This window comes from Erpetoichthys calabaricus, chromosome 3 (genome assembly GCF_900747795.2).
Source record: "Erpetoichthys calabaricus chromosome 3, fErpCal1.3, whole genome shotgun sequence".
Taxonomy (NCBI): Eukaryota; Metazoa; Chordata; class Cladistia; order Polypteriformes; family Polypteridae; genus Erpetoichthys; species Erpetoichthys calabaricus.
In genome coordinates, this window is record NC_041396.2 from 306833307 (window position 1) to 306860556 (window position 27250).

A 27250-nucleotide genomic window follows, 5' to 3' on the forward strand; every position below is an offset into this window, starting at 1 on the left:
AGCTGAAAGAAGAAGAAGAAGAATGGCGCACTGCACGAATACACTTGACTTGAGCCTTCCTAGTTTTCATCCCTTTTCTTTCTCTGTACGTTTATCATTCGTTTGCTCAGAGGTTAATGCACTTGTTCCTTCCTAAGTAGCTCTTCTGTCCTCCACCCTAGCGGGTCGCTTCTTCTCTTCTTCCGTCGGCATCTTTTCGCGTTAGAACTTGTTTGTGTTGCAATTACTTAATACGTTTTTCCTTAATTTTTCACTTAAGTTGGCACTTAAGTCTTCAATCAGCCTCAAGAATGATTTAAGATATGAAGAGGTAGAGGAAGTGATGGCGCAGGTGGGAGGGAATGAGAACGGCACCCATACGCATGCACCGCACTGCTGAGAGTTGATTCTACAATAAACTAAAAAGAGGAATAATCTTGGAGGTCAATCATCACCCCGAAAGCGGACAGTAGACATCACATAGTATATGTATACCAAATTTCAGGTCAATAGTTCCAACGGTTTGCGAGCTACAGGTGATTCAAAATCATAGACAGACAAACGGACAGCCATGGTACCAAAGGTAACAGTTTAATGTAGAACATATGGCTTCTTATTATCTATTCATGCAGGAGTAAAGGTTTTTTTAAAACAATAAAGAAAAACAAATTGGCATCAGAATTGGCCAATCCAGTAACGTGGCACAGTGATTGATTGGTATCGGCCTGACAAAAACCTGACCAGCACTTACCTACTTTTAGTTGGTCATTTTCCAGTCCATGGGAAGAACTCCAGTCTTAGAATCTGCAGATGTAAAGATTCTGTCCTGACATTAGACACCCCAACACAGAGACTACTGGGGCATAACCAAACAGGGTGGGCAGCCAGTTGGCCGGGCTCTCTGGAACTCTGACTGACTGTGTCTGACTTTCTCTTTTAAAATCATCGGTGGACCCCAGTCCCTCCCTCCTCACCCCCAGAGGTTTATTTTCCCCATTGATTCACCTGCCTGAGGTTTTGTTTCCACAATAAGCACCCCACTCAATCCCCAAACAATACCCCCTTATAATTCATCAATTCATCATAGCAGATATAAATAGCAAATCAAAGAGTAAGGACATCAGGAAGACCCCTGGTGCAGATCTCCTCAAACTGGGATCTAGTCTGTTTTCCCAGCACTGCTTTTAAGCCGAGTCCTCACTCCCTCCTACACATCCTGGACAATCCTCGCACATTTCTCTGGTCCTTCTTTCTTTCTCATGCGGCTCTAGACATGTTGACGTGCCACTGTATTGTAGGCCTTCTCCAAATCAAAGACCACCACCTCCCATTCAAGCTTATTATACACACTCTCCATGAAATTCATTTTGTTTTGTGACTATCGCCACAAACACAAAGAAGTTAGTTTAAAAAAAGATTACTTTAGGAGGAATATCCCTTTAGTGATGCTGGTGGATTATTAATAATTTTATGGTTAGTTCATGAATGTACACAGGATCAGTGGGAGGTGAGCAACAAAAGAGACTGATGAAGGACAGAATGGGAGTTGTTTATATGCTACTAGCTGCCCCCCATGGCTCCGCTCACATAGTAGTGAAACAGGACAGTGAGGAGGGCCCCGTCCAGCTCCCCACTCCTGACGTCACGCTTCCACCTCCCCTCGGCCTCTGTCTCGGATTAGCGAGATTAAACCGCTCCTGCAAGTGAATTAAGATTCTTAGCACGATGAGAGAAGTCACAAAATCAACCGGAATGTTCAAGTAAATTCTAGGAAAAAATCCAGTTTAAATACAATACAATAGAGTTTATTTTTTGGTAGCCCAAAATCACACAAGAAGTCCTGCAGTGGGCTTTAACTGGTCCTGCCTTTTGACAGCCCCCCAGCTTTGGCTCTCTAAAAGACAAGGAAAAACTCCCAAAAAAAAATATGGAAGAAACCTCGGGAATGGCAGTTCAAAGAGAGACCCCTTTCCAGGTAGGTTGAGTGTGCAGTGGGTGTCAAAAAGAAGGGGGTGTCGATACAATACAATACAATACACAGAACAGAACACAAATCATCCTCAATACAATATAATAGTGCAATAAGCAGAATTTAACAGTATCAAGCTGCCTCCCCCTATTGGCCATTCCACAGCTGAAACAGCGCTGGGCCAGCCAATCCAATGAAAGGACCCCTCTAACCGACGATTCCTGCGATCTTCCATCAGAGATGACTTTACCTTAGACAGGCAAAACAACTTGGCAGGTGGGCAGTGGCACCAAGTGGCACATTTGAGTACCGTGAGGAGAAACAGAATAGAAGAGGGTTACTAACAAATTCTAACTGTCATATTACTTATGTTTTAGTGCTAATGACTAACAACAGAGATGCAGTCTGTACAGTTAATCAGCAGCTCTAGTCAGGGTGTGCTAAACTGAAGTCGTGAGTCTTCAGCCGGGATTTAAAAGCTGAGACTGAAGGGGCATCTCTTATAGTAGCAGGCAGACCACTCCACAGTTTAGGGGGTGTCCTGTAACTGAAAGCTTGACCTCCCACTGTTATTTTATTAATCCTTGGAATCATAAGCAGACCGGCACCTTGAGATCTTAATGTGCACGCAGGTTTGAAAGTCATGATAAATTCAGATAAATAAGCCGGACCTCAGCTATTTCAGGCTTTATATGTTAAAAGGAGAATTTTGAAATCTTCCCTAAATTTAACCGTGAGCAGGTGTAAGGATTTAAGAACTGTAGTTATATGTTCGTATTTTCTTGTTCTTGTAGTAATTCTTGCAGCAGCATTTTGGATTAACTGAAGGCTGAATAAAGAACAGTTTGAACATCCAGTGAACACCGCATTGCAGTAGTCAATCCTACTAGAGATAAATGCAGGAATTAATTTCTCAGAATCCTGTTTATTTAGAAAGCACCTTGATTTCCTAACATTTTTAAGATGGAAGAAACCTGATTTGGACAACTTTGTAATATGTGCTTTAAATGACCTGCTAGAGTCAAAGATAACAACGAGATTGCGGGCTGATTCAGTGAAATTAATTGGGATTCCAACTGAGTTAAATAATGACAAAATATAGTTGTGATCAGCGTCATTCCCTCCAATAATTAACATCTCTGTTTAAAGATTGGTAGTTCTCATCTATCCACTCATTTAATTTACTAACACAACTAAATAAAGACAACATTGGAGAAACTTCATTTGATCTAAAAGAAAGGTATAACTGGGTGTCATCTGCATACGAGTGAAAATTGACATCTAATGAGAGATCCCAGCTTGTAAAGTGAAAACAGTGACAGTCCCAGTACTGAGCACTGCAGGACACCATATCTCACTTCTGTGTGTAATGATGGAGTCCTGTCAGCACATTTCTGTACGTATTGGAATCGATTTGATAAATAAGAACTAAACCAAGCGAGTACGATGCCTGTGAGCCCAACATCATTTTCTAGCCTGTGCAGTAAAACAGAATGGTCAATGGTGTCAAATGCTGTGCTTAAGTCTAACAACAGAATTACAGTGGAGTTTATTTCATTGGAGGATATCAGAATATTGTTTACATTACAACACACATTAGTGCATTAAATCCATTAAGTAGTTCTTTCATTCACTTACTAAGTGGAGTTAAGGAACACGCCCTGAAGCTGGCGAGTGAGTGAGTGAGGAAGGCCCCTCCCACCTCCCCTTGGCTCGCTGCATGTCTCTCGGATTTGCACAAATAAATCGTTACCTCAAGTGAACTGTGATACTTAGCATGATGAGAGAAGTTGCTAAATTAACTGGAATGTTCAAGCAAATGATCTAAATCCATTGGGTAGTTCTGTCGTGAAAAGCAAACAAACAGACGTTGAATTATTTATATATATATATATATATATATATATAGATATAGATATAGATATATAGATATATTTGCAGTTGGAGATCCACAAAGGGAGAAAAAACGAATCACATATCATAAAATAGTTTTATTCCTGAGCTTTCAACCCCTATCAGGGGTCTTCATCAGAGGATAATGCTTAGACTTGCAAGAATCAAAGGCAATATATAGCAACACATTCAGTATTGGGGGGGGGGGGGGTGGGTGGCGGTGACTAAGTCCGTATGATCAAGGGGGGGAGGGGGTGTATCGTTTAATTAATGTGCATATGTCCTTCTTAAGTTGGCATATGCTGGGTTTATGTCCAAGTGTCTGTTGATGGCGTTTTCATCTGATAGCCAAGACTCGGCCAACTCTCTGGCGCTTTTTGTACTGGCCTTAAATTTTACTTTTACGTTGTCCCAGTTGAATGTGTGTCCTGTCGATTTAGTATGTGCATATATCAAAGATAGTGCGTCCTTTCTTCTGATGGCGTTGCGATGTTCCTGTACACGTGTTGAGATTTTTTTTGACGTTTGTCCTATGTATACAGCTGAGCAAGAACTGCATGGAATACTATAAACTGAGTTTCATGTTTCGGCTGTCGATTTCTTGTTTTTAGCATTAAACAGGACCATGCGCAGATTGTTGGTGGGTTTATGTGCTATTTTGATGCCCCACTTGGTCAGGGTGCGTGCCGTGCCTTCTGACACATTATGGTGATACGGGAGTGAATGCCAGTTGGGTTGGGGGTTCTGATTTACGTCGATTGTGTGCTGATTCCTTTGGCGTCTGCTGTGTAGACTCCTGGGACAACGTAAAAGTAAAATTTAAGGCCAGTACAAAAAGCGCCAGAGAGTTGGCCGAGTCTTGGCTATCAGATGAAAACGCCATCAACAGACACTTGGACATAAACCCAGCATATGCCAACTTAAGAAGGACATATGCACATTAATTAAACCACCCACCCCCCCCCCCTTGATCATGCTGACTTAGTCACCGCCACCCACCCCCCCCCCCCAATACTGAATGTGTTGCTATATATTGCCTTTGATTCTTGTAAGTCTAAGCATTATCCTCTGATGAAGACCCCTGATAGGGGTTGAAAGCTCAGGAATAAAACTATTTTATGATACGTGATTCGTTTTTTCTCCCTTTGTGGATCTCCAACTGCAAATATGCAAACCGTATCACAGACCTTCTCTTCCAGATATATATATATATATAGATATATATATATGATATATATACAGTGGGGCAAAAAAGTATTTAGTCAGCCACCAATTGTGCAAGTTCTCCCACTTAAAAAGATGAGAGAGGCCTGTAATTTTCATCATAGGTATAGCTCATAACTATGAGAGACAAAATGAAAAAAAAAATCCAGAAAATCACATTGTCTGATTTTTAAAGAATTTATTTGCAAATTATGGTGGAAAATAAGTATTTGGTCACCTACAGACAAGTAAGATTTCTGGCTCTCCCAGACCTGTAACTTCTTCTGTAAGAGGCTCCTCTGTCCTCCACTCGTTACCTGTATTAATGGCACCTGTTTGAACTCATTATCAATATAAAAGACACCTGTCCACAACCTCAAACAGTCACACTCCAAACTCCACTATGGCCAAGACCAAAGAGCTGTCAAAGGACACCAGAAACAAAATTGTAGACCTGCACCAGGCTGGGAAGACTGAATCTGCAATAGGTAAGCAGCTTGGTGTGAAGAAATCAACTGTGGGAGCAATTATTAGAAAATGGAAGACATACAAGACCACTGATAATCTCCCTCGATCTGGGGCTCCACGCAAGATCTCACCCCGTGGGGTCAAAATGATCACAAGAACAGTGAGCAAAAATCCCAGAACCACACGGGGGGGACCTAGTGAATGACCTGCAGAGAGCTGGGACCAAAGTAACAAAGGCTACCATCAGTAACACACTATGCCGCCAGGGACTCAAATCCTGCAGTGCCAGACGTGTCCCCCTGCTTAAGCCAGTACATGTGCAGGCCCATCTGAAGTTTGCTAGAGAGCATTTGGATGATCCACAAGAGGATTGGGAGAATGTCATATGGTCAGATGAAAAAACTCTACTTGTCATGTTTGGAGGAGAAAGAATGCTGAGTTGCATCCAAAGAACACCATACCTTCTGTAAAGCACGGGGGTGGACACATCATGCTTTGGGGCTGTTTTTCTGCAAAGGGACCAGGACGACTGATCTGTGTAAAGGAAAGAATGAATGGGGCCATGTATCGTCAGATTTTGAGTGAAAACCTCCTTCCATCAGCAAGGGCATTGAAGATGAAACGTGGCTGGGTCTTTCAGCATGACAGTGATCCCAAACACACCGCCCGGGTAACGAAGGAGTGGCTTTGTAAGAAGCATTTCAAGGTCCTGGAGTGGCCTAGCCAGTCTCCAGATCTCAACCCCATAGAAAATCTTTGGAGGGAGATGAAAGTCGGTGTTGTCCAGTGACAGCCCCAAAAACATCACTGCTCTAGAGGAGATCTGCATGGAGGAATGGGCCAAAATACCAGCAACAGTGTGTGAAAACCTTGTGAAGACTTACAGAAAACGTTTGACCTCTGTCATTGCCAACAAAGGGTATATAACAAAGTATTGAGATGAACTTTTGTTATTGACCAAATACTTTTTTTCCACCATAATTTGCAAATAACTTCTTCAAAAATTAGACAATGTGATTTTCTGGATTTTTTTTTCTCATTTTGTCTCTCATAGTTGAGGTCTACCTATGATGAAAATTACAGGCCTCTCTCGTCTTTTTAAGTGGGAGAACTTGCACAAATGGTGGCTGACTAAATACTTTTTTGCCCCACTGTATATGATATATAGATATAGATAGATAGATGACTTCTGTTTAGGGACTAATTAAACAAAACCACTCCTTACACACAGCAACAGAGCCTGCCTGCATTGCACAGAAGCTCGAGGGTGCAAGAGCCTAATAATGGTGGGTTTGTTGCAGCCTTCATTTAAAATACTAGAAAACTGGGCTCGCCTAGTAGCATAAAAAAGAAGGTCTGTATTATTCAATGTGATCTGCGTAGGCCAGACAATGTGCGAGCGTCTAGTGATCTCAAAGGTGCTCGAGGCACAGGATGGCGGCTTTCATAGATCTAAGCCGGGGAGTGAACAATGGACAAGTGTGGGTGGCTGGATGGAACAGTCCTGGTTTTCAATGGAGCTAAATTATCAGGAGAAGCAGGATGAGAAGATTATAGCATGATGGTAACTCACCACCAGTAAGCCAAGAGTCTAAAACAAATGCTGTTGCCGATGAACATCACGGCTCCCCCTCAAGGCATACTAGAGGAATTGTACGTTTGTCGATTTGCTACACCTCTTCCTTTAGCCCTAAAGTCGGCTGTGCTACATTACACAGCTTTTCCAGCAATCTTCAGTTGTAGACTTCATGTACTTAATCTTAGGATGGTGAAGGTCGTTACTGTGGTGTGGTCTGATGTACCAAGCACCTTGGGCAGCTGGGTTAATTTTGCCTTAAGTCGTAGGGGTGCGCTTGTGTCTGCATGTGAGCTGAGAATCAATACACTCCTGAAATTACAATGCGTATGATGCAGCTACGAGTAATAAGGAATGCTGTGTTTTAGACCTCACAAACAAGATAGGCTCATGTGTGTGATGTCCTGTGATGTATGTGCCACAACAGAATAATGGTATGGGAGAAAGGGGAGAGACTGTGGCTGAACTCGCCTAACGTGACCTGTAAATAATTTATACAACATCAGCTTGTAGCCCGCTATTGGCTGTCCGATAAAGCAGTGAGCGTGCAATTCTGTGTTGCTCATGTAGTACCTGCATTATGAGGGAGTGTCAGTTATGACTCTGCGGCCATGTGGTGCGATTCCCCAAGGGTGATCCAGCTCTCAGGACCCAAGTGACTGGACCAGGCTAAGGGGCCGCACACCTAACACCTGGCTGCAGTAGATAGAGGGTGGGACTGGACCGCATGTCTGCCCTGGTGGGGGGTTGCAAACCAGGATCCCAAGCTGTTTCGTCATGTGGTGGATACAGCAAAGCCCTGCACCGGTGCAGGGTCTCCAACCTGACCAGACCTGTGCAATTCTATGGATTTTTTTAAAAAAAATGTTTAATATGACATGCTCAGCCATTGCTAGTCGTGATAATTGACAAGCTCTGGCAATGAGATCAGTAACTGCCATCATCTGACTAGAAGCCATGTATTGCGACACTGGCTTTAGTTGATCTCCTCTTATACTTCCACAGAGGTAAGCAAATAGTGTCAGTGTTCTTGAACACTCGGCTCATGTTGGATGGAGCTGAAAGCCTGGATCAAGTCCCCAAATTCTACAGTTGGTGTGTTTTTTGTTCTTTCAGTACAAGTCCAATATGGCCTGTGGCAGAGCAAGCACCAGGTGGCACAGATTGGTTTTATTTGTTGGCGTGTGTTTGCTGCTGTGTGTAAATGTTGTTTAGTTTTAATTTTTGTATGTCAGGTTTCATAGTTGTTTTTGTTTCTTTACCTCTAGTTACCAAGAACTATTTCCAGAATCGGGAGTTCTCCTTTACCCTTAAAGATGACATCTACGTGCGGTACCAGTGTTTCAGCAATCAGAGCGAGTTGGAGAAGGAGATGCAGAAAATGTGCCCATACAAGATCGACATTGGAGCGGTCTACTCTCATCGGGTTAGTCTCGCATGTTCAGTTTTCCTGGTATCGAGTCAGCGAGTAGCTCATATCCATCTGACCACTTTTGATGGTACATAACCTGCTCTTGCACCACCACCACCACCTGCTGCTCATCTCTGCTTTTCTGTTCACCTTCCCCATTGTATGTTTTTTTCATGCCAAATGCCAGTGAAAGTTAGTGTATGTGTATGTGTGTGTGTGTGTGTTTCCATACTAAGAGAGGACCAGGTTCTACTGTCCATTTGTGCTTTAAGACCCATAGGGGACGCCACTGAGCTCCCAGACCCTCCAACATAAGTCTAAGGTTCAGATAATAACGTATTTTAGGAAATACCTTCACAGGTTATTCATAAATACACACAGTCACAATTCCTCTTATTCTGTCTTCCTTCCTCTCTTTCTTCATGTTCTTTCAGTCATCCAGGTAATTGTTGTTCCGCTGCTCTCCTGACTTCATCTTGCCTGAATGAGGTTGAGGAGCTTCCTTCATGCCAAACCCAGGTGTACTTCCAGTGTTGCCTCACTACAGGCTGTAAGCACTTCCGGGTCTGGGCAGAAGTTCCCCCCCTGGCAACACCCATGGAATTACAGCAGGTCTGTCTAACGGGACTGCATTTCCCAGTCTGCCCAGCGGGTATCCATGCAGGCACCGTGGTCCTGCCAGACTGCCACTAATTGTTTCGGAGGAACAGTCCATGCGATTGGCCTCTCTGTTTCTCTGTCCTGCCATTAAACTGGCCTCACGACCGGGTTGGGTATCTTGAGTTATCCTGGCCGGAACGCCATCCCATGCCTGGTGCCTATGATAGCTGCTCATGACTAAACTCAAGTTTTGTTCAACAGCCAAACCAGCATAATGCTGTGAAATCGGGAAGCTTCCAGGCACAGGAGAAAGAGCTAGTCTTTGACATTGACATGACGGACTATGATGATGTGAGGAGCTGTTGCAGGTGAGTGTGTCAGTAGAGACTCTGTCAGATGTAGTTCTCTCCACGGTGTATTAAATGTGGACCTCTACTTCACTTGCAGCTCTGCTGATATCTGCCACAAGTGCTGGACATTGATGAAGATTGCCGTCAGAGTACTGGACAGGGCTCTGAAAGGTACGTCCTGACCAGTGGATGTCACACTTCTATCTCCTCAGCTGTCCCTAAGTTTCTTCTTTTCTGTTTTGTGCTCCTCAGAGGATTTTGGCTTTGAGCACAGGCTTTGGGTGTACTCGGGCCGCAGAGGTGTCCACTGCTGGGTGTGTGATGAGGCCGCCAGGAAGTTGTCCCAGTCAGCTCGCTCTGCTGTGGCAGAATATCTCAGTTTGATTCGGGTAGTTGTTCTTTACAAGTACATTTGTCCTCCATGGCTCCTTCAAGGTGGGCTCTTGCCTGATGTACTTTTCTCTCTGTTTAACATAGGGTGGTAGTGAAACAATTAAGAAGGTTCAGCTTTCAACTCCGGTTCACCCCTTTATCACGTATGTACCTGTCAGTATTAACGTTGCACTTCATTACTGTCGGGCTGTGTCGTGCGTAGCATCTATGGTGTCAGACAACTGGGTTCTGATATACAAATGCACCTCTGCCAGTCCTCTGGTCCATCTCACTCTTCCTCCTTTGTTCACAGGGAGTCACTGTCCCTGATTATGAGCTACTTTGAGGATTATGCCTTGATTGATCAGGATATCCTAGGGAGACCAGAGTCTGTGGAGAATGTTCTGGCATTACTTCCGGAAGATATCCTTTTAGAGACGTGTGTATCAATTGGCTGTGTTGTGATGTACTTTCTTTCTCTGAATGGTATATGCTTCCCTTGACAGAAAATCACAGATAAGGGACATGCTGCAGAGTGATTTTCAGAAATATAAGACATCTGTGAAACGCTGGGAGTCCCTGAAGAAAAGGGTGAAGCAGGTGTCTATCATAAGTCTAAAGGAGGCCTGGAGATGTGTAGAGTGGCGTGACACACTGACTTGCCATAAATTAACATCCATTACCCTGTTTGCAGTTAAAAGACTAACATTGTTTTTCTCTTTCCACCTTAATCTTCTCCTTTCATGGAACTAGGGAAGCCAGAAGAACAGTGCATTGTTGGATTCCGAAATTGTCCTGCAGTATTGTTACCCACGACTCGATGTCAACGTCAGCAAGGGTGTTAATCACCTTCTCAAGAGCCCCTTCAGCGTCCACCCCAAAACAGGTGACCTATCCCATTATGTAGAGTTGCTTGTGCCAGGTCCTTCTTTGTGCCATGGCTGTTTTTACATGTTATCCTATTTTAAACTTACGATGATATAACACTTGTGGCTTGGCTTCCTCACCCAAGGCCATCACTGAAAAGTGTCCCGAGCCATATCAGGACTGGTAAATCCCCCCCTTTGTTCTCTCTTTACCAATTAGGTAGAATTTCTGTGCCCATTGACACAAGACAGCTGGACCAGTTTGATCCCTTCGCAGTTCCCACCATAAGGTATGACCAAGGCTTCTCACGTTCACCTGCATGTCAGGTGTCCTGGCTGCAGCTCTAGACGTGCACTGACGAGATGTTTTATTTTCTAGCTGTAAGTGATCTCTGCTGCTCTGTTTGGCAAAACTTTAGGTTTTGGCTCCTTCTTTTAAACCAAAAAGTTTCATCCTGGTTAATCCTTTTCTGATTGTGTGGTTTCTTTGCTGCTTGCCTTCATTTCCTTTTGCAGCGTCCAGACCTGTTAAGCTTCTCACGTGTAAGACGGGTTACGTCACAGAGCTTGAGTTCAGAATGCCACTCAAGTGTCACAGGTGGCATCCTCATGTGTCCATAACTTTCCCGAAATCTGTCTTTGTCCCTAGCCAACATCTCCTATGTGTCGCCTTTCTGATTGTATAAATATTTATCAGGGCTTCCCTTAATCATTATCTCTCGTTTTTAATAATGTAATGAAAATTATGCAAAAACCTGATGTCAAGATAATAATATTGAAGATGCTAACCATCAGGGAGAAGCAAGTGCTGAAACTCTAATAACCTAATATCGCTGTTTGCTTTAATAAGAAAAGTATGAAATGTAAGATGCCTGAGTGGGGCACTTCATTTTTAAGATTAGCTTGGGCCCATTGTACATGAACTAACAAGCCGGTGTTCTTTGGTGTTTCTTATGCTTTTGTGGCAGTCATGGTATCTCAGTGTGACAGGCTGTCCACCAGGAGAAGGTAATTTCAGTTGTAATTACCATTTTTATTTAATTTATCTCAACAAACACTGTGGCCATGGGTCCTGTCTGCGTGGGTTTCCTCCGGGTGCTCCGGTTTCCTCCCACAGTCCAAAGACATGCAGGTTAGGTGGACTGGCGATTCTAAATTGCCCCAAGTGTGTGCTTGGTGTGTGGGTGTGTGTGTGTGCGCCCTGCGGTGGGCTGGCGCCCTGCCCGGAGTTTGTTTCCTGCCTTGCGCCCGTGTTGGCTGGGATTGGCTCCAGCAGACCCCCGTGACACTGTAGTTAGGATATAGTGGGTTGGATAATGGATGGATAGAACACTGTGGCCATGCCTCTCTGTCCACCAGCAACTTCCTCCAGCCTCTCTGGGTGAATTCCTAGCCTATCAATCCATTGTGCCTTGGATTTATCCCATTTTCTGTTGTAACTGTACACCTCCCATGGGTGGTACCAGGGGGGATCTTAACTGCATGTCCAAACTGACCTCCCTCAATGTTCAGAAGTACTGGTCTTTCACCATGTTTTTCCGTATACCTAAACTCCTCACCCAGTCAAAGTAAGAACCCAGCAACACTGTACAGGAATGTCATTTAGGCCACTGGTACGCACAACCTTGTTCTTTCAGTCACTACCCAGAGCTCACAGCCAGACCAGAGAATGGGAATGTAGACTGACCAGTAAATCAAAAGCTTCATCCATGGACTTGCCTCCCTCTTCACCAGCACAGTGTGATACAAAACTGCACATTCACACAGACACTCTTCTCTCAGTCGTTAACAAAAAAAATGAAGAGTCTTCCACCTGGAGTTTCTGCTTTCCCTTTACCTGAAAAAACAACAACAACATTTATTTATGTAGCACATTTTCATACAAAAAGTAGCTCAAAGTGCTTTACATAATGAAGAAAAGAAAAATAAAAGACAAAATAAGAAATTAAAATAAGGCAACATTAGTTAACATAGAAAAGGAGTAAGGTCCGATGGCCAGGGTGGACAGAAAAAACAAAAAAAAAAACTCCAGAAAGCTGGAGAAAAAAATAAAATCTGCAGGGGTTCCAGGCCACGAGACCACCCAGTCCCCTCTGGGCAAGCCACTCTCTTCCTTTACGGAATGCAAGTGAATAGAGATGAGTCTTTAATCTCGTTTTAAACAGTTCAGTTGTAGATGACTCCTTTATATGATCAGGTAAAGAGTTCCACAGGTGAGAGGCAGCAGCTGCAAAAGCCCTGTCCCCCTTAGTTTTATACTTGGTGCGACGGACAACCAGAGTCAGCTGACCAGAAGATCTAAGCACTCTAGATGGCTGGTGTAAAACACACAATTCAGGTAAATAGGCAGGAGCAAGCCCATGTGAAGATTTAAAAACTAGCAACAAGATTTTAAAATCAATTTGAAAAACTGACAGGCAGCCAGTGTAGAGAAGCTAAAATAGGAGAAACAGTGTCATACTTTCTTGCCCCAACCAGAAAGTGAGCGGCAGCATTCTGAACCAACTGTAACCTGTGTATCAGAGATTTGTTAATCCCAGAATACAGCGAGTTGCAGTAATCGAGGCGAGAAAAAATAAAAGCAAGAGTAGCTTTCTCAAGATCCCTAGAAGATAAAAAAGGCTTGATCTTACCTAATAGACAAAGTTGGAAAAAACAACTCTTGACTACAGAATTTACTTGTTTCTCAAAAGAGAGGTTACTATCAAAGGTAACACCAAGATTGCGGACTTGAGGTTTGGAAAAGACAGAGAGAGAGCCGAGAAGTCCTTAATTCATCAGAGAAGTACTTAATTATGACTATTGTTTGTGAAATGGGACATTTGAACTTGCTGTATTTTTTTTTCATTACAATTTTAATTTATTAGGAGTCAGAGTCAGTACATTTTTGCCGACTCCGACCCCAACTCCAGGTACCCAAAATTGACTCCGACTCCACAGCCCTGGTTTTGTTACTATGATTACTTTTGCAATGGTGAAAACTACCCCATCTAACTCAACCTCACCTTGTTAGTATGACTGTCCCTCCCCAGTTTATTCTCCCTACACAGCTGTTTTTGTTTCAGTTCCCTGCATGACGTTCTTGATCATGAGCACCTTAGTCAAGCTTTAGGCTATATGCCAACAGAACTGGAGGTAAGCTGCTAAATTTCAATGTGAACTTCTTTCTTTAAAGTCCTTAAAATACAGATGTGGACAGATTTCCTGGTACCAATCCACACCTGAAGAAGACCCCACAACTGTCTGTGAAATAACTTGAAACCGATCAAAGAAATTGGAACGCATTATTGTTTATTGCATATTTAACAAAAATCAGACTTGGCTTTCGAGATTTGATTTAACAGAATACTTCAAGTAATCTCTCTGTTATATGAAAAAATCCTATGGCGTGACAAGACTTTTTGTAAAGAGATTTTTTCCAAGTCCCGCGAGACGAGACTTTTGCCTTGTGATTTTTTTCACGCCCTCCACTCAAACATTTTCAAACAAGACCACAGACCTCTCATTGTTGTGAATGCTTTTGTCAGACACACTTCCTGTGCTCTTAGCTCTTATAAATTTTTGCGTTTTCCTCACTTTAAGTTCCCAATTAAAGAAGACGTATTATGTCCAAATCTTATTGAAGAATTTCATCACAAAGGGTTATCAACAGAAGAAATGAGCACACACTAGCACTGAGAAAGGATGAAGTCAAATGAATTAATGTGAAAATCATCAATGGGTTACACGACAAATTGGTTAAATGCATATCAATAGACTCTGCTGAAACAGTTGGTGGCGATGGGGCGGAAGATGAAAACATCAACTTTCAATATCACGAAGAATATCTACAACCGTTAACACCATCGGGTCTTACACCGCACGAATTACTGTATCCAAGAAAGGTAATGTAGTACATCTTTAGGGGAGAACATTAGACACCAAAGGAGATCTTGATATACCATTCGTATTATAGCGTTAATAGTTTCCGGTTAGAATAGCCTTTGCACGGGCAATTAATAAATCTCAGAGCCAAACATTCAAAAAAGTCATATTATTTAATAGAAAGAAACGAAATATAATCACGGCAGTTATACATTGCGTTAATGCATATGTAACAATTTCCATGAAAATAAAAATCTGTTTAAATTGTACATCCGCATCCCCATATGTAAGATGTAACATACATATTTTAATTCATTTCATCATGAAAGTGATATCAAGTATAAATCTAGGAATTCTATATGTGCAGACAGCTGGAATATCATAAATGTAATGTGTTCTGTGTGGCAATTGCTGCTGTCAGGTCAGGAGGAAGCCCCAGAAGCGCGTAGCGATTAACAACTGGGTCGGTTTTAAGATGACGTTTACAACGGTCTACTTCAATGACAAAGTAAACTACGGGATTAAAGAGGACATTTCGAGTTTCATGCCAAAATTTCCACTTTAATCACAAAATAGACCTTTTCATTATGTCCTTATTTAGACCCAGGTTCGCTTCCCGGGTCCTCCCTGCATGGAGTTGGCATGTTCTCCCTGTGTCTGCGTGGGTTTCCTCCGGGCGCTCTGGTTTCCTCCCACAGTCCAATGACATGCAGGTTAGGTGGATTGGCGATTCTAAATTGGCCCTATTGTGGGTGTGTTTGTGTGTGTCCTGCGGTGGGTTGGCGCCCTGCCTGGGATTGGTTCCCTGCCATGCGCTCTGTGTTGGCTGGGATTGGCTCCAGCAGACCCCCGTGACCCTGTGTTCGGATTCAGCGAGTTGGAAAATGGATGGATGGATTATGTCCTTATTTAATTTTCTCTGTGGCTCAAATACGTCACCGTACATTCTCATGGTATTGTAAAGGTACAAAAAAAAAAAGACGGCACAGAAGATGGTATGTGAGACTTTTAAAATGTATCGTGTCATTACTTTGGAGAATATGCAACGCTTGAATATAAAAGCAACATGAATACATTTGTATGTCTGCATTTTGCTTCACCACATTGAACCATTCATCAAACATCGAAGCACGCACATCGATCCGAAGGATCCTAATAGCAGCTGGAGTAACAAGAAATTCAGGCTGGAATTCAGGGTTTGAACGTGGAGAGTTATGACGATATTCCAGAAGAAGATGACATGACTGTATTTAGATAAATGTATATTGTTGTACATGAATAAATATAAGAGCCCATGAAAATAAGCCCTGGTGCATCTTTTGGAGCAAAAATGAATATAAGACCCGGTCTTATTTTCGGAGAAACACGGTACTTAACGGATCATGGGACTTATGTTTGTTGGAGTTGGAAAAAGGTTTTGACTGTGTACCTTTGGGTATCTTCTTGTTGTTGAAGTGTACTGCTTTGTGGGGCCACTGCTGTGTGTCATTTGGTCTCCCAATGTGTGGAGCGAGAACTGTAGTTACGTACTTGTAATTAAGCAAATTAACAACTAGGCCGGTTTTAAGATGATGTTTACGACGGTCTACTTCAGTGATAAAGTAAACTACGAGGTTAAAGTGGACATTTCGAGATTAAAGCCGAAATTTCCACTTTAATCACAAAATAGACCTTTTCATTATGTCCTTATTTAATTTTCTCTGTGGCTCAAATACGTCGCCGTACATTCTGATGGTATTGTAAAGGTACAAAAAAAAAAAGACGGCACAGAAGATGGTATGTGAGACTTTTAAAATGTCATGTCGTGTCCTTATGGTGGGGAATACACTTATGACGATTAAATATAAAAGCACCACAAATGCTTCAAACCTTAAAGCACGCACATCGATCCTGTAAGCGGCTTTCTGTCACATGTGGATAGTAAACAGAGACTCTGATGTCACGTCCCGACTTGATCCCACTGCACCGCCTGACTTTTTTTTGCTGGTATTGCATCTCATGTACGCGTCTCGTTAATTTCTGAGGATGCGTCAAATGAACACTGGTAACACGTGGCAGCCATGATGTGTGCGGGTACGCGTTCTGAGCGTGAAGCATAAACGAGCCCTTAGAATGTCATTGCTCATGAGTACACGTGAGTACGCACTTCCAAACAAGGCTGTTCACAAGCAGAGTTGCATTGACAGTTAAACATGGGGGAGCAGGATTGAGTTTTCATTTGACTAAATGTTTTCCATTTGCTTTAAAAATGTCCATGAAGCCAATGTAAAGGCGGTTTGGGGTCCCTTCTACCTGGGTTAACTCTTCTTCTAGACGCAACTCGAGGGTTCTTGGTATTTTCATAGCAGTCATCGGGGTGAGATGTCCTTTATGCCCTGTTGTGTAAAACTGAAATCCAGAGGACTGGCCCCGTCCAACACCATAGTCATGAAATGTGGGTAGCCAGCCACATACAGTAAATGAGAGCGGGACTCATTCATTTGGCACTTGGTAGTAGAGCCTATGGTCCTCCAGACCGGGGGTCCCCATCTCCAGTCCTAGAGGACCACCATAGCTGCAGGTTTTCATTCTCACCCTTTTCTTAATCAGTGACCTGTTTTTGCTGCAAATTAACTTTTTAAATTAATTGTAATTGACTTGCTCTTAAAGACTCGGACCCCTTAATTGTTTCTTTTTACTTAATTAGCAGCCAAACAATAATGAGATACAAAATGAGCCAAAACAACTGGTGTCCATCATACAGTATCTGAAAATAAAGAAAGATGAAGGTCTCAGGAATGTCGATCTTCTCAGGTCCACAAAACATTTTAACAGTGCTCTCAGAAAGAGAAAACCAGCAACTTTGGAAATGGCAGCTAATGCACCATGAGAGCCACAAAATTAAAGAATTGTTTTAATTAACAACAAGAATCGGCACCTCATTAAGCAGCAAGTTGGAGAGAAATTGGTTGGAGTTTGAGGCCCTGACTTAGTTGGCCTTCTGTTGGCTCCCTCACTTCACATTTCATTTCTGTTTGGGTGCCATTTAAGGAAAGAAATGAAACAAATTCAGAGAAACGATGAAGAAATTTAGGGGATCAAATCTCCATCCATCCATTATCCACCACTTATGTGAGGTCGGGTCGCGGGGGCAGCAGCCTAAGCAGGGAAGACCTCCCTCTCCCCGGCCACCTCCTCCAGCTCCTCTGGGAGGACCCCAAGGCGTTCCAAGGCCAGCTGGGAGATATAATCCCTCCAGCGTGCCCTGGGTCTGCCCTGTGGCCTTCTCCCAGTGGAGCATGCCCCGAACATCCCCCCCAGGGAGGTGTCCAGGGGGCATCCTAACCAGATGCCCGAACCACCTCAACTGACTCCTCTCAATGCGTAGGAGCAGCGACTCTACTCCGAGTCTCTCCCAGATAACTGAACTCCTCACCCTATCTCTAAGGGAAAGTCCAGCCACCCTGCAGGGAAAACTCATTTCAGCCACTTGTATCTGCGATCTTGCTCTTTCGGTCACTACCCAACGCTCATGGCCATAGGTGAGGGTAGGAACGTCAATCGACTGGTAAATCGACAGCCTCGCCTTTTGGCTCAGCTCTCTCTCCACCACGACGGACCATTGCAGAGCCCGCATTACTGCGGATGCCTCACCGATCCGTCTGTCAACCTCCCGCTCCATTCTTCCCTCACTCGTGAACAAGACCCCGAGATACTTGAACTCCTCCACTTGAGGCAGCACTGTGTTCCCGACCCGGAGAGACCATTCCACCCTTTTCCGGCTGAGAAGCATGGCCTCAGATTTAGAGGTGCTGACTCTCATCCCCACCGCTGCACACTTGGCTGCGAACCGCTCCAGTGAGAGCTGGAGGTCACTGAAGCCAACAGAACCACGTCATCCGCAAATAGCAGAGACGAGATTCTGAGGTCACCGAACAAGACCCCCTCCGCTCCTTGGCTGCGCCTAGAAATTCTGTCCATATAACTTATGAACGGTGACAAAGGGCAGCCCTGGCGGAGTCCAACCTCAACAGGAAACGAGTCCGACTTATCACCGGCAATGAGGACCAAGCTCCTGCTCCTCCTATACAGGGACTGAATGACTCGTAACAAGCCTTGTACCCCGTACCCCTGGAGCACACCCCACAGGATGCTTCGAGGGACACGGTTGAATGCCTTCTCGAAATCCACAAAATACATGTGGACTGATTGGGCAAACTCCCATGCCCCCTCCAGGATCCTGGCCATGGTGTAGAGCTGGTCCAGTGTTCCACAGCCGGGACGGAATCCACATTGTTCCTCTTGAATCCGAGATTCGACTATCGACCGAACTCTCTTCTCCAGCACCCCTGAATAGACCTTAGCGGGGAGGCTGAGGAGTGTGATCCCCCTATAGTTGGAGCACATCCTCCGGTCACTCAAATCAAATCTTAAAAAAGCAATTCAATTAAAGTGAATTCACAAGAAGTTAATTAGCAGCACAAACAGGCCACTCATTAAAAAAAGGGTTAGAATGAAAACCTGCAGCCACGGTGGTCCTCCAGGACTGTAGATGGCGACCCCTGCAGGCAGACATGAAATGGTGCAGGTAGCTTGGACTTCTGCTCAAGATGTCCACAGAGGGCTTTTTACACAAGATATACCAGCATTGGCTTACTGGGTGAAGGTCCAGGACATGCCTGTGAAAGCCTGGCTGCTCCCCAGGAGAACATGGAGAGTTGATGTGCCCCATGCCAGCTAAAGTGGAGGGGATGAAGACTCAGCCCATGCATTCTTTATCTCTTCCTGCACACTTGTAGTATCAGTAGTGTCCCCCAGATCAGATTAATGTATTTTTCGCTTAGTTCCCTGTCAGTGTCTGCAGCTTGACTGCTTGTATTACGTCAACATTTTTATACTTTTGGATTATTTGAAGTGGCCGAGTGCTTGAGATTTGGCTTCTAGTGAAAGTGTGGATAATGAAAGTCGCTGCCTGCTCCTTTTGTGCCTTGATGTTCTCGTTTGTATTTCTTTTCAACAATTTTCCAAGTGCCTTTCTCACAAGTTATTTACTTCATGAGTTTTTTCTCTTTCTTCTTAATTTTGTCCAGCATGCTGTGTCAGGAGCTGGACAAAGCTGTGCAGAGTGGTGAAGAGGACGAGAGTGGAAAAGACAAAGAAGGGGAACCGGAACCGAAACGCAGAGTCAGAGGTGAGAGGAAACGGACACTTCTACGAATTAAGCAGTTTGCCTGGGCAGAAATGGCCCCTCGTACCCATGCTGAGCGTAATGTAGGTCTGTCTGCCTTGGACAGAGTGGTAAGGGCCTTGTTCATTTCCTATTGGCCTCTGCCTACTCTGATTGGGTTGATATTGTGCTTAGAAGAATTCCAAAGAACGTGTTCTGGAATATTAGGTATAGATGCCATTTTCAGGATGTCATAGGCTGGTGGTGATGCTGGCTTTTGATGCCTTACAGACTACAAGAGGACCAGTTTGGGGAAATACGTGAAGGTGTTTGAGCTCTTCGTGGAGCAGATGGAGAAGTCCTGGAAAGGGCAGCTGCTGAAACAAAGCGGTGAGTTGTGGCCAACCCTAGAGTGTACTGTGGGCACCTTTCTTTAATGTGGAGTGTGACCAGTGGACTGTTCTTTTGCAGATATGCAGGGGGATTTCTGAACAAGCACGAGGACAGCAGGGATTTCGACTGCAATTCTGGCTTATGAGTGCCTCACACTCTTCCTGTTCCTGCCATGCTTTTCAATTCTTCCTTATGAACTGCACTCAAAACCTAAGATGGAAAATTAGGCACAGAGGATACTCGACACCTGAGGACACTTAATGAAACCAAGGGATTCAGAATGGTTGTACACGTACTTGATGGTGGTTCTCCCTACTCTCACGCTCCACTTCAGTCAGCCGTGCGTCTCACTTTTTGTCTGTGGGTTGTTTTTTTTTTTGGTGTGTGCCCTTTATCTTGTCGCCTTAAAATAAAGATGGGGTTTCTAATCCCAGCGTAAGACCTGCTTACTCTGCCCTGCTCGTACACAGGGGTCAGCAGCAGCTACTTGCTTGGACTAGAAGGAAGGTAGTTGTTGCAGATGTCCCAGTTCTTGGGTTGAAGGATTACGTTTTTGGTACCATTTCTCATGACGTCAATCTCCTTGTTGTCAGGTGCTCCTGATGGCTCATTTGATGTGACACTTATTCCAGTGCCGCCTTCACCCCTTTGCCAGACGTCCACCCTGCACACCTTTTCTGTTTGTCTGTCTGTTTTTGTGCTTGCAGTAGGTCAGCTTTGACTGGTATGCAAATGCTGTACTCATTGGTCCTCATGTCAAGATGGTGGTGGGGTTGGTGTTAAACTGCTGTATGCTGTTGGCCTTTTCCAGTTCAAGGCTCTTGTGGCATCAGTGAAGCTGACATGTCCAGTTACACAGAGGACTCTCTCCTCTTGCTCCTTTCATTATTTGACCTTCTTGGATTTGCTTTCCTCCAAGGTTATTATAGTTAATGAAAGCTAAAATCAAAACTGAAACTATTATTAAAAAAACATTTTCATAATCTGAAATAAAATAATTAACAAAACCGAAATGAAAAACTAAAACGAAACTATTAAAGTAGCGGGAAAGACAGACTATTTTATTTCAGTTCGTCTTGATACATAATTCGCCAGCCTCCTCACTCACTCATTCACGTCTGTCTGAAGACGAATGCGCAGTCTCCTTCTGCGCAGCTGCCCGAAAAACCTTACGAGACTGACATCGCGGCACGCCGCGAAAATTCAAAGAGAAAGGCGACTTCGATTAAAGCTCTAGAGGCCTGAAAGGCGATTTCGACTACAGCTCGAGGCCTAATTACGCATTCTGATTCAATTACGCATTTATTCAATACACCGATATCAGGTTTGTGGTGCTTATACTTATTACTATTCCACTCGTGCCTGTTTCATCTTACGTTGTCGAAACGGGCTCTTTGTCTAGTCTATTATAAAAAGAAATCCTGTCCTGGAAAGCAAAAAGCAAGGCTACGATACGTGATCTTCTCGGAAGACATTTTAAAGACCCGCGAGACCAAAGACATGCCCTACTTACAATCTATCAAATAGGACAATAGGCAGCAAAACATTCAGTCTTGTGAAGGATTTGAGCGCACACAGATCCAGGGCTCTCAGTGTATAGAAAGCGTATAAGGACAGTACTGTACGGCTCAGAATTAAAAGACAATGAGTAAAATGACAGAGTAGAACTTCATAAAGACGTTTACAAACGTTGGCGCTAAACACACGCAGTACAGGTTAGAGACTATGACACCAGTGAAATTAGAAAGGCTCAAAAAAAAAAAATGTTGTCGCTAGGGGTGGGCGGTATGACCAAAATTCTATATCACGGTATTTTTCTAAATTATCCCAGTTTCACGGTATTCGACAGTATTTTTTTCCCCATGCATGAGTGGATGTTAACCACATTTTCCACTGCAATTACTGGCTAAGAATAACCTGTCAAGGGTATTGTACAAAAAAAAAACATTTTAATGTGCACACAAGTATTAATACAGTTTAGCATTGCCCCATAAAGTGATAGTTTTCAAGGGGGTGGCACTAATGGAGAAGGTATCACATTGCATGACAGATGCAGTCAAAATATAGAACCTTTTTATTGAACAAATTTTGAAAAAACTTAAACTATAATTTTGACAACATATTTTCAACCATCCAAAGAGGCATTTAGACTTAGTAAAATATCCAGAGGTGCTTGTCAAAAGTTGGATTGCACTGAACACGTCTTAGAAAAGGAATAAATAGTAAATATTTTTTGTAAACCAACTACACTTTCTGTTAATGTTAACAATCTCTGTCCACTGACACGTTAAAGTGACTTTTTAAACAACTTTATCATCATTAAACTGCATAATATTTAAACTAATAAATAATAACAATAAAATAAATAAAAGTATTATTACTGATAGTTGCACTATTACTTCAAGGCTTCAAGCCCAGGTGCATTGCACAGTATTCACCAAATTAAAATAAAATAAAATAAAAAGTGCAACTTGGTGATGACATCTTTACCAACTGAACATCATTTAGGCAAACTGCATTAATACGGACCTTACTTCAAGCTAAGCTATATGCATAAATAATAAACCTGCAATTTGCATTTATAATACTATTTGTAGTATAGCCCAACGGAATCGTATTAGGGCCACGGTGAAGAAAAAAACAATACGGACACAGGGAAGAAAAAAACAAACTATATGTCGAGAATAAAGTCGACATTTCCACTGTATTCTCATAGTTTACTTCATAATTAAAGTAGAATGTCGTAAACTAAACTTCTTCCTAAAATCAATGTTTAATTTACTAGATTTTGTCAAACCCCGTCATAAATTAATGCAGCACATTAAATGCTTTGTGTTGCGTTCCCCGACCCAGTTGTTAATCACTACGCTTCTTAAACTGACCTCCTCTGCACTAAGAGAAGACAGCGATCACCATACAGAATCCATTCACTTCATGATATTCCTGCTTTCTGAAAATTTAAAATGCTAAGATAAATACTTGATATCATTTTCATGATGAAATGCATTAAAGCAGGTATTAAACATGCACGGTAGTGAGGCAGTAGTGCTGCTCCCTCGCAGTAAGGGGTCCCCAGGTGTATGTTCAGTGTAGAGAACTTTATGGCAGGTGTGACGAGGCTCCAAAAAACTGGATGTATGACTAGCTATCGCACAGGTTTAACTGAAATATTGTGTAAATGTTGGGTTTTTGATCTGCTGGTCGGAGACACGAACACAGAATTCAATGCATGTTCTTCTGAGTGGGCTCTCTTTATTGCACGCGTGCTGTCTCTAACTGACGTACCAAAACCCCAGTTCCTATCCTTCCTTTTTCTTTCTCCACATAACCAATCACCACAATGATAAACGTCTTTGTGAAATTAAAACTAGTTATAAACTTAGCCCACGCAGTGTTCAGAACTTTAAAAATATCTTCGTTATACATGTTTAATTATGCCATCCATTCAGAGTTACGCCCATCTCTGAGCGAGTCGCCAGTACATCACAGGATGAATACGAGCAAAACATACACTAGCAGAGTCAATATAGCATAACAAAACCCACCATCCTACAAGACTTTGAAAGGAAACTGAAGCGCCGAGTAAACCCGCCAGAAAAACACGCAAATGCAAGGCAGGGTACACCCGAGACACCCTTGCTGTGAGGCAGCAGTGCAACCTCCACGCCGCCGTGCCCTCACATGATTAATGCATCCTTTAATGCATTTCACCATGAAAATTATATCAAGTATTTATCTTCGCATTCTAAATGTTCAGAGAGCAGGAATATCATGAAGTGAATGGATTCTGTGTGGCGATCGCTGCCAGCGCCTCCTCTTAGTGCAAGAGGAAGTCAGTTTAAGAAGCTCGGGGAACACCTAACACAAAGCATTTAATGTGCTATATAACTTATGACGGGGTTTGAGAAAATCTAGTAAATTAAATATTCATTTTATGATGAAGTTTAGTTTACGATGTTCTACTTTAATGACAAATTTCAAGAATAAAGTCAACATGTCGACTTTAATCTTGACATAAACGGCGAGAATAAAGTAGAAATGTCGAGAATAAAGTCAACATGTCGTCACATTATTATATAGTAACCAGGTAAATTACACTGTATTGAAAACAAATAAAACAAGTACAACTTGGCTTGCAGTGTTATCCAGTAGTATAGAAACAGTATTTACACATTTGAACATAATGGTCCACATCCGACCTTTTAAAACCAAAGTATCTCCAGGAAACGGACGTGATTCCTTTTTTTCGGCAAAAGTTCTTCTGTGTCATCATGTTCAACTTTATCGTCAGCTTCAGTTTCGGAATGTTCTCTGTCCATTTTCACCGCGCAATACCTACACTACCACTACCTATTTAGCGGTGTAGCAGTGAAAAAGGTCCCCACTTGAACAGTTTCCCGCTGTGCCACGTTCCGAATGTCGTTTAGGCAATTGAAACCAGTGTTGCGGTATAAGAAAAATCCATATCATAAAAAAAATAAAAAACGGTTTTCGGTATGAACCGGTATACCGCCCAGCACTAGTTGCCGCTATACGCATGTGGAGAAAGTTAAAGGATATGAAAGTAGGAAAATTCCATCCATTTTCCAACCCACTGAATCCGAACACAGGGTCACGGGGGTCTGCTGGAGCCAATCCCAGCCAACACAGGGCACAAGGCAGGAACCAATCCCGGGCAGGGTGCCAACCCACCGCAGGACACACACAAACACACCCACACACCAAGCACACACTAGGGCCAATTTAGAATCACCAGTCCACCTAACCTGCATGTCTTTGGACTGTGGGAGGAAACCACGCAGACACGGGGAGAACATGCAAACTCCACGCAGGGAGGGCCCGGGAAGCGAACTCAGGTCCCCAGGTCACCCAACTGCGAGGCAGCAGCGCTACCCACTGCGCCACTGTGCCGCCAAGTGGGAAAATTAGAAAATATAAAAAAAGACAGTAAAGATCGCAGTAGCGCAAACAAACAAACTGCCTCATTTAACTCTGCACCAGTCTAACTTTATTCAATACACTATTGCACCTTAACACTTAATTCTACTTTATTCACATAATTGTACTTATGTATTATGTTCTACTATACTGTTATGTTTAGATCTATGACTTTTTGTTAATCTAACTGATATTATTCTAACTTTGCACAGTTTTTGATAAGTGGATCAGGATACATTTCAGTGCGTGTTGTCCTGTATAACTATGCATGTAACAAATAAAGAATCTTGAGAATTTCAAAAACGGAGTTTACCGCACATGCATTTATTGGTTACTTTGTTCATGTATATATATTTATCTGCCTGCTTATTTAAAAACCTACATTTACCCCAGGAGTCAAAAACGTTCTGTCTAGCCCTTGTACAAAAACCTACACAAAAGCTGGCGTATCACCTTAGTATCCCCATGTACTTTTGGAACTGTGAGAGGAAAATAACACGACTTTACAGACAGGAGTCCAATGCAGAACTCTACTTACTTTGTTACTTTGTAAGAAAAAATTATTAAGTGCCTATGACAGGGGTGGGCAGATTCAGTCCTGGAGGGCCGCAGTGGCTGCAGGTTTTTGCTCCAACCCAGTTGCTTAATAAGAAGCACTCATTGCTCAAGTAACACTTCTGCTTCACTTTAGTTGTCTCGCTCGTTAAGATGTTGAACCCTTATTACTTATTTTAGTCTTAAACAGCTGTAGTCTTGGTTTTTAATTGCTCTTTATTAGCAATAATAATAATTCTTTGCATTTATCTAGCGCTTTTCTCACTACTCAAAGCGCTCAGCAATTGCTGGTTAAGGGCCTTGCTCAAGGGCCCAACACAGCAGAGTTCTTATTGGCATTTACGGGATTCGAACCGGCAGCCTTCCGATTGCCAGTGCAGATCCCTAGGCTCAGAGCCACCAAGATGCAAATGACAAAAGAAACCAGCATTTCTCCATTTAGCTTGTTACCCTTTACACCTGTGTGTATTTATCGTGCACTATTTGGTTTAATTATATACTTGGAAGGAAAGTGAAGAGAAAAAAGTGAAGAACTGAGAGTTACTCATTTATTTTAGACTTCAAATCATTTGGATGATATCCTTAGAAAGGAAACAAAATCTAGGATATGAGAATGACTTGACATGGCAGAGTTACAGCACTAGCAAGCCATGAAATTAAATGATTGACAAGGATTGTTTTTTAATTAAGCAACTGGGTTGGAACAAAAACCTGCAGCCACTGCGGCCCTCCAGGACTGAATCTGCCCACCCGTGGCCTATGATGTCGATCGTGTTGTCTGTGCTGAAATTCCAAACGGAGAAACCTGTCCTGACCTCATTAAAAAGATTCAGCATATTGGGACTCGCAAGATTACAAATATTGTTTTTACAGAAGTTCTGAAATAAAAGTGAAACTAATGAAATAGCAACAATTCAAAGAAACAAAAAATCTTAAAAGTGTGTATCTGGAAAACCAAATATGGGGGTTGGCGAGTGAAGCGAGCAGGGGGGCAAAGCCCCCTAGTTTACTAAAAATTATTTTGTAATTCTGTGTCTGTGTGTGTGTAAACACAACAACTTGATTACGCATTCATTTCAGTCAACCATTCTGCATACAAGTATTTGGTACAAAACGTAGATTTCGATCAACTTTTGAGCTGTTTCCGCTAAATGGAAGTGGTACTTAACCTTTTATTTGTGCAACTGCAGAGGCCGATTTATTCAACTTTACTTTTATAATAATTGTCCAATATATTATTAATTTGATTTCTTGTTGATGGTTCTTTAATGTCCATAATATAAAAAATGTAATCCTTCTTGTGCAGTTTACTCCCCAAATATCGATCTTCATTTCTGAGGATATGAGAAAGTTGCTGGGAGACCACTCTCAATTTTTTAGACCAGAACTGCTTTTCAGTCAGTCAATTCACCCCACATTAATCTTTTCTTCCACATCTGTATAAGACCCCCCCCCCACCACTTCCCTTGACCCTCCCCTTTTCTGATACTGAGAAATGTGTCCCTGCCTTTATCACACCCTGCATTGACCCCCTGTAGCTCTACAGGCTGCCATACTCGTTACTCACACCCACATCATGGGCTCGCTGGGTCTGGTGGTCTTTATAATACAAACTGACTTCTGTGCGTCTGTTGGGCGTATTCAGTATTAACAGCTGCAATGTGCTA

At 42.8% G+C, this 27250-nt stretch overlaps 1 protein-coding gene across 1 annotated transcript in view; it reads left to right on the forward strand.

Moving 5' to 3' along the window:
- prim1 (DNA primase subunit 1) overlaps positions 1-21292 on the forward strand; it is a 44940-nt gene extending 23648 nt beyond the window's left edge. Inside the window, exons 2-13 of the mRNA XM_051924788.1 lie at positions 8357-8514; positions 9361-9467; positions 9547-9620; positions 9702-9838; positions 9927-9985; positions 10135-10264; positions 10356-10421; positions 10575-10707; positions 10908-10977; positions 19621-19721; positions 19989-20087; positions 20169-21292. Coding sequence (XP_051780748.1) covers positions 8357-8514; positions 9361-9467; positions 9547-9620; positions 9702-9838; positions 9927-9985; positions 10135-10264; positions 10356-10421; positions 10575-10707; positions 10908-10977; positions 19621-19721; positions 19989-20087; positions 20169-20188 — 1154 coding nt within the window. The 3' untranslated portion in view covers positions 20189-21292. The remainder of the gene's footprint in view (positions 1-8356; positions 8515-9360; positions 9468-9546; positions 9621-9701; positions 9839-9926; positions 9986-10134; positions 10265-10355; positions 10422-10574; positions 10708-10907; positions 10978-19620; positions 19722-19988; positions 20088-20168) is intronic.
- The last annotated feature ends 5958 nt before the right edge of the window (positions 21293-27250 follow it).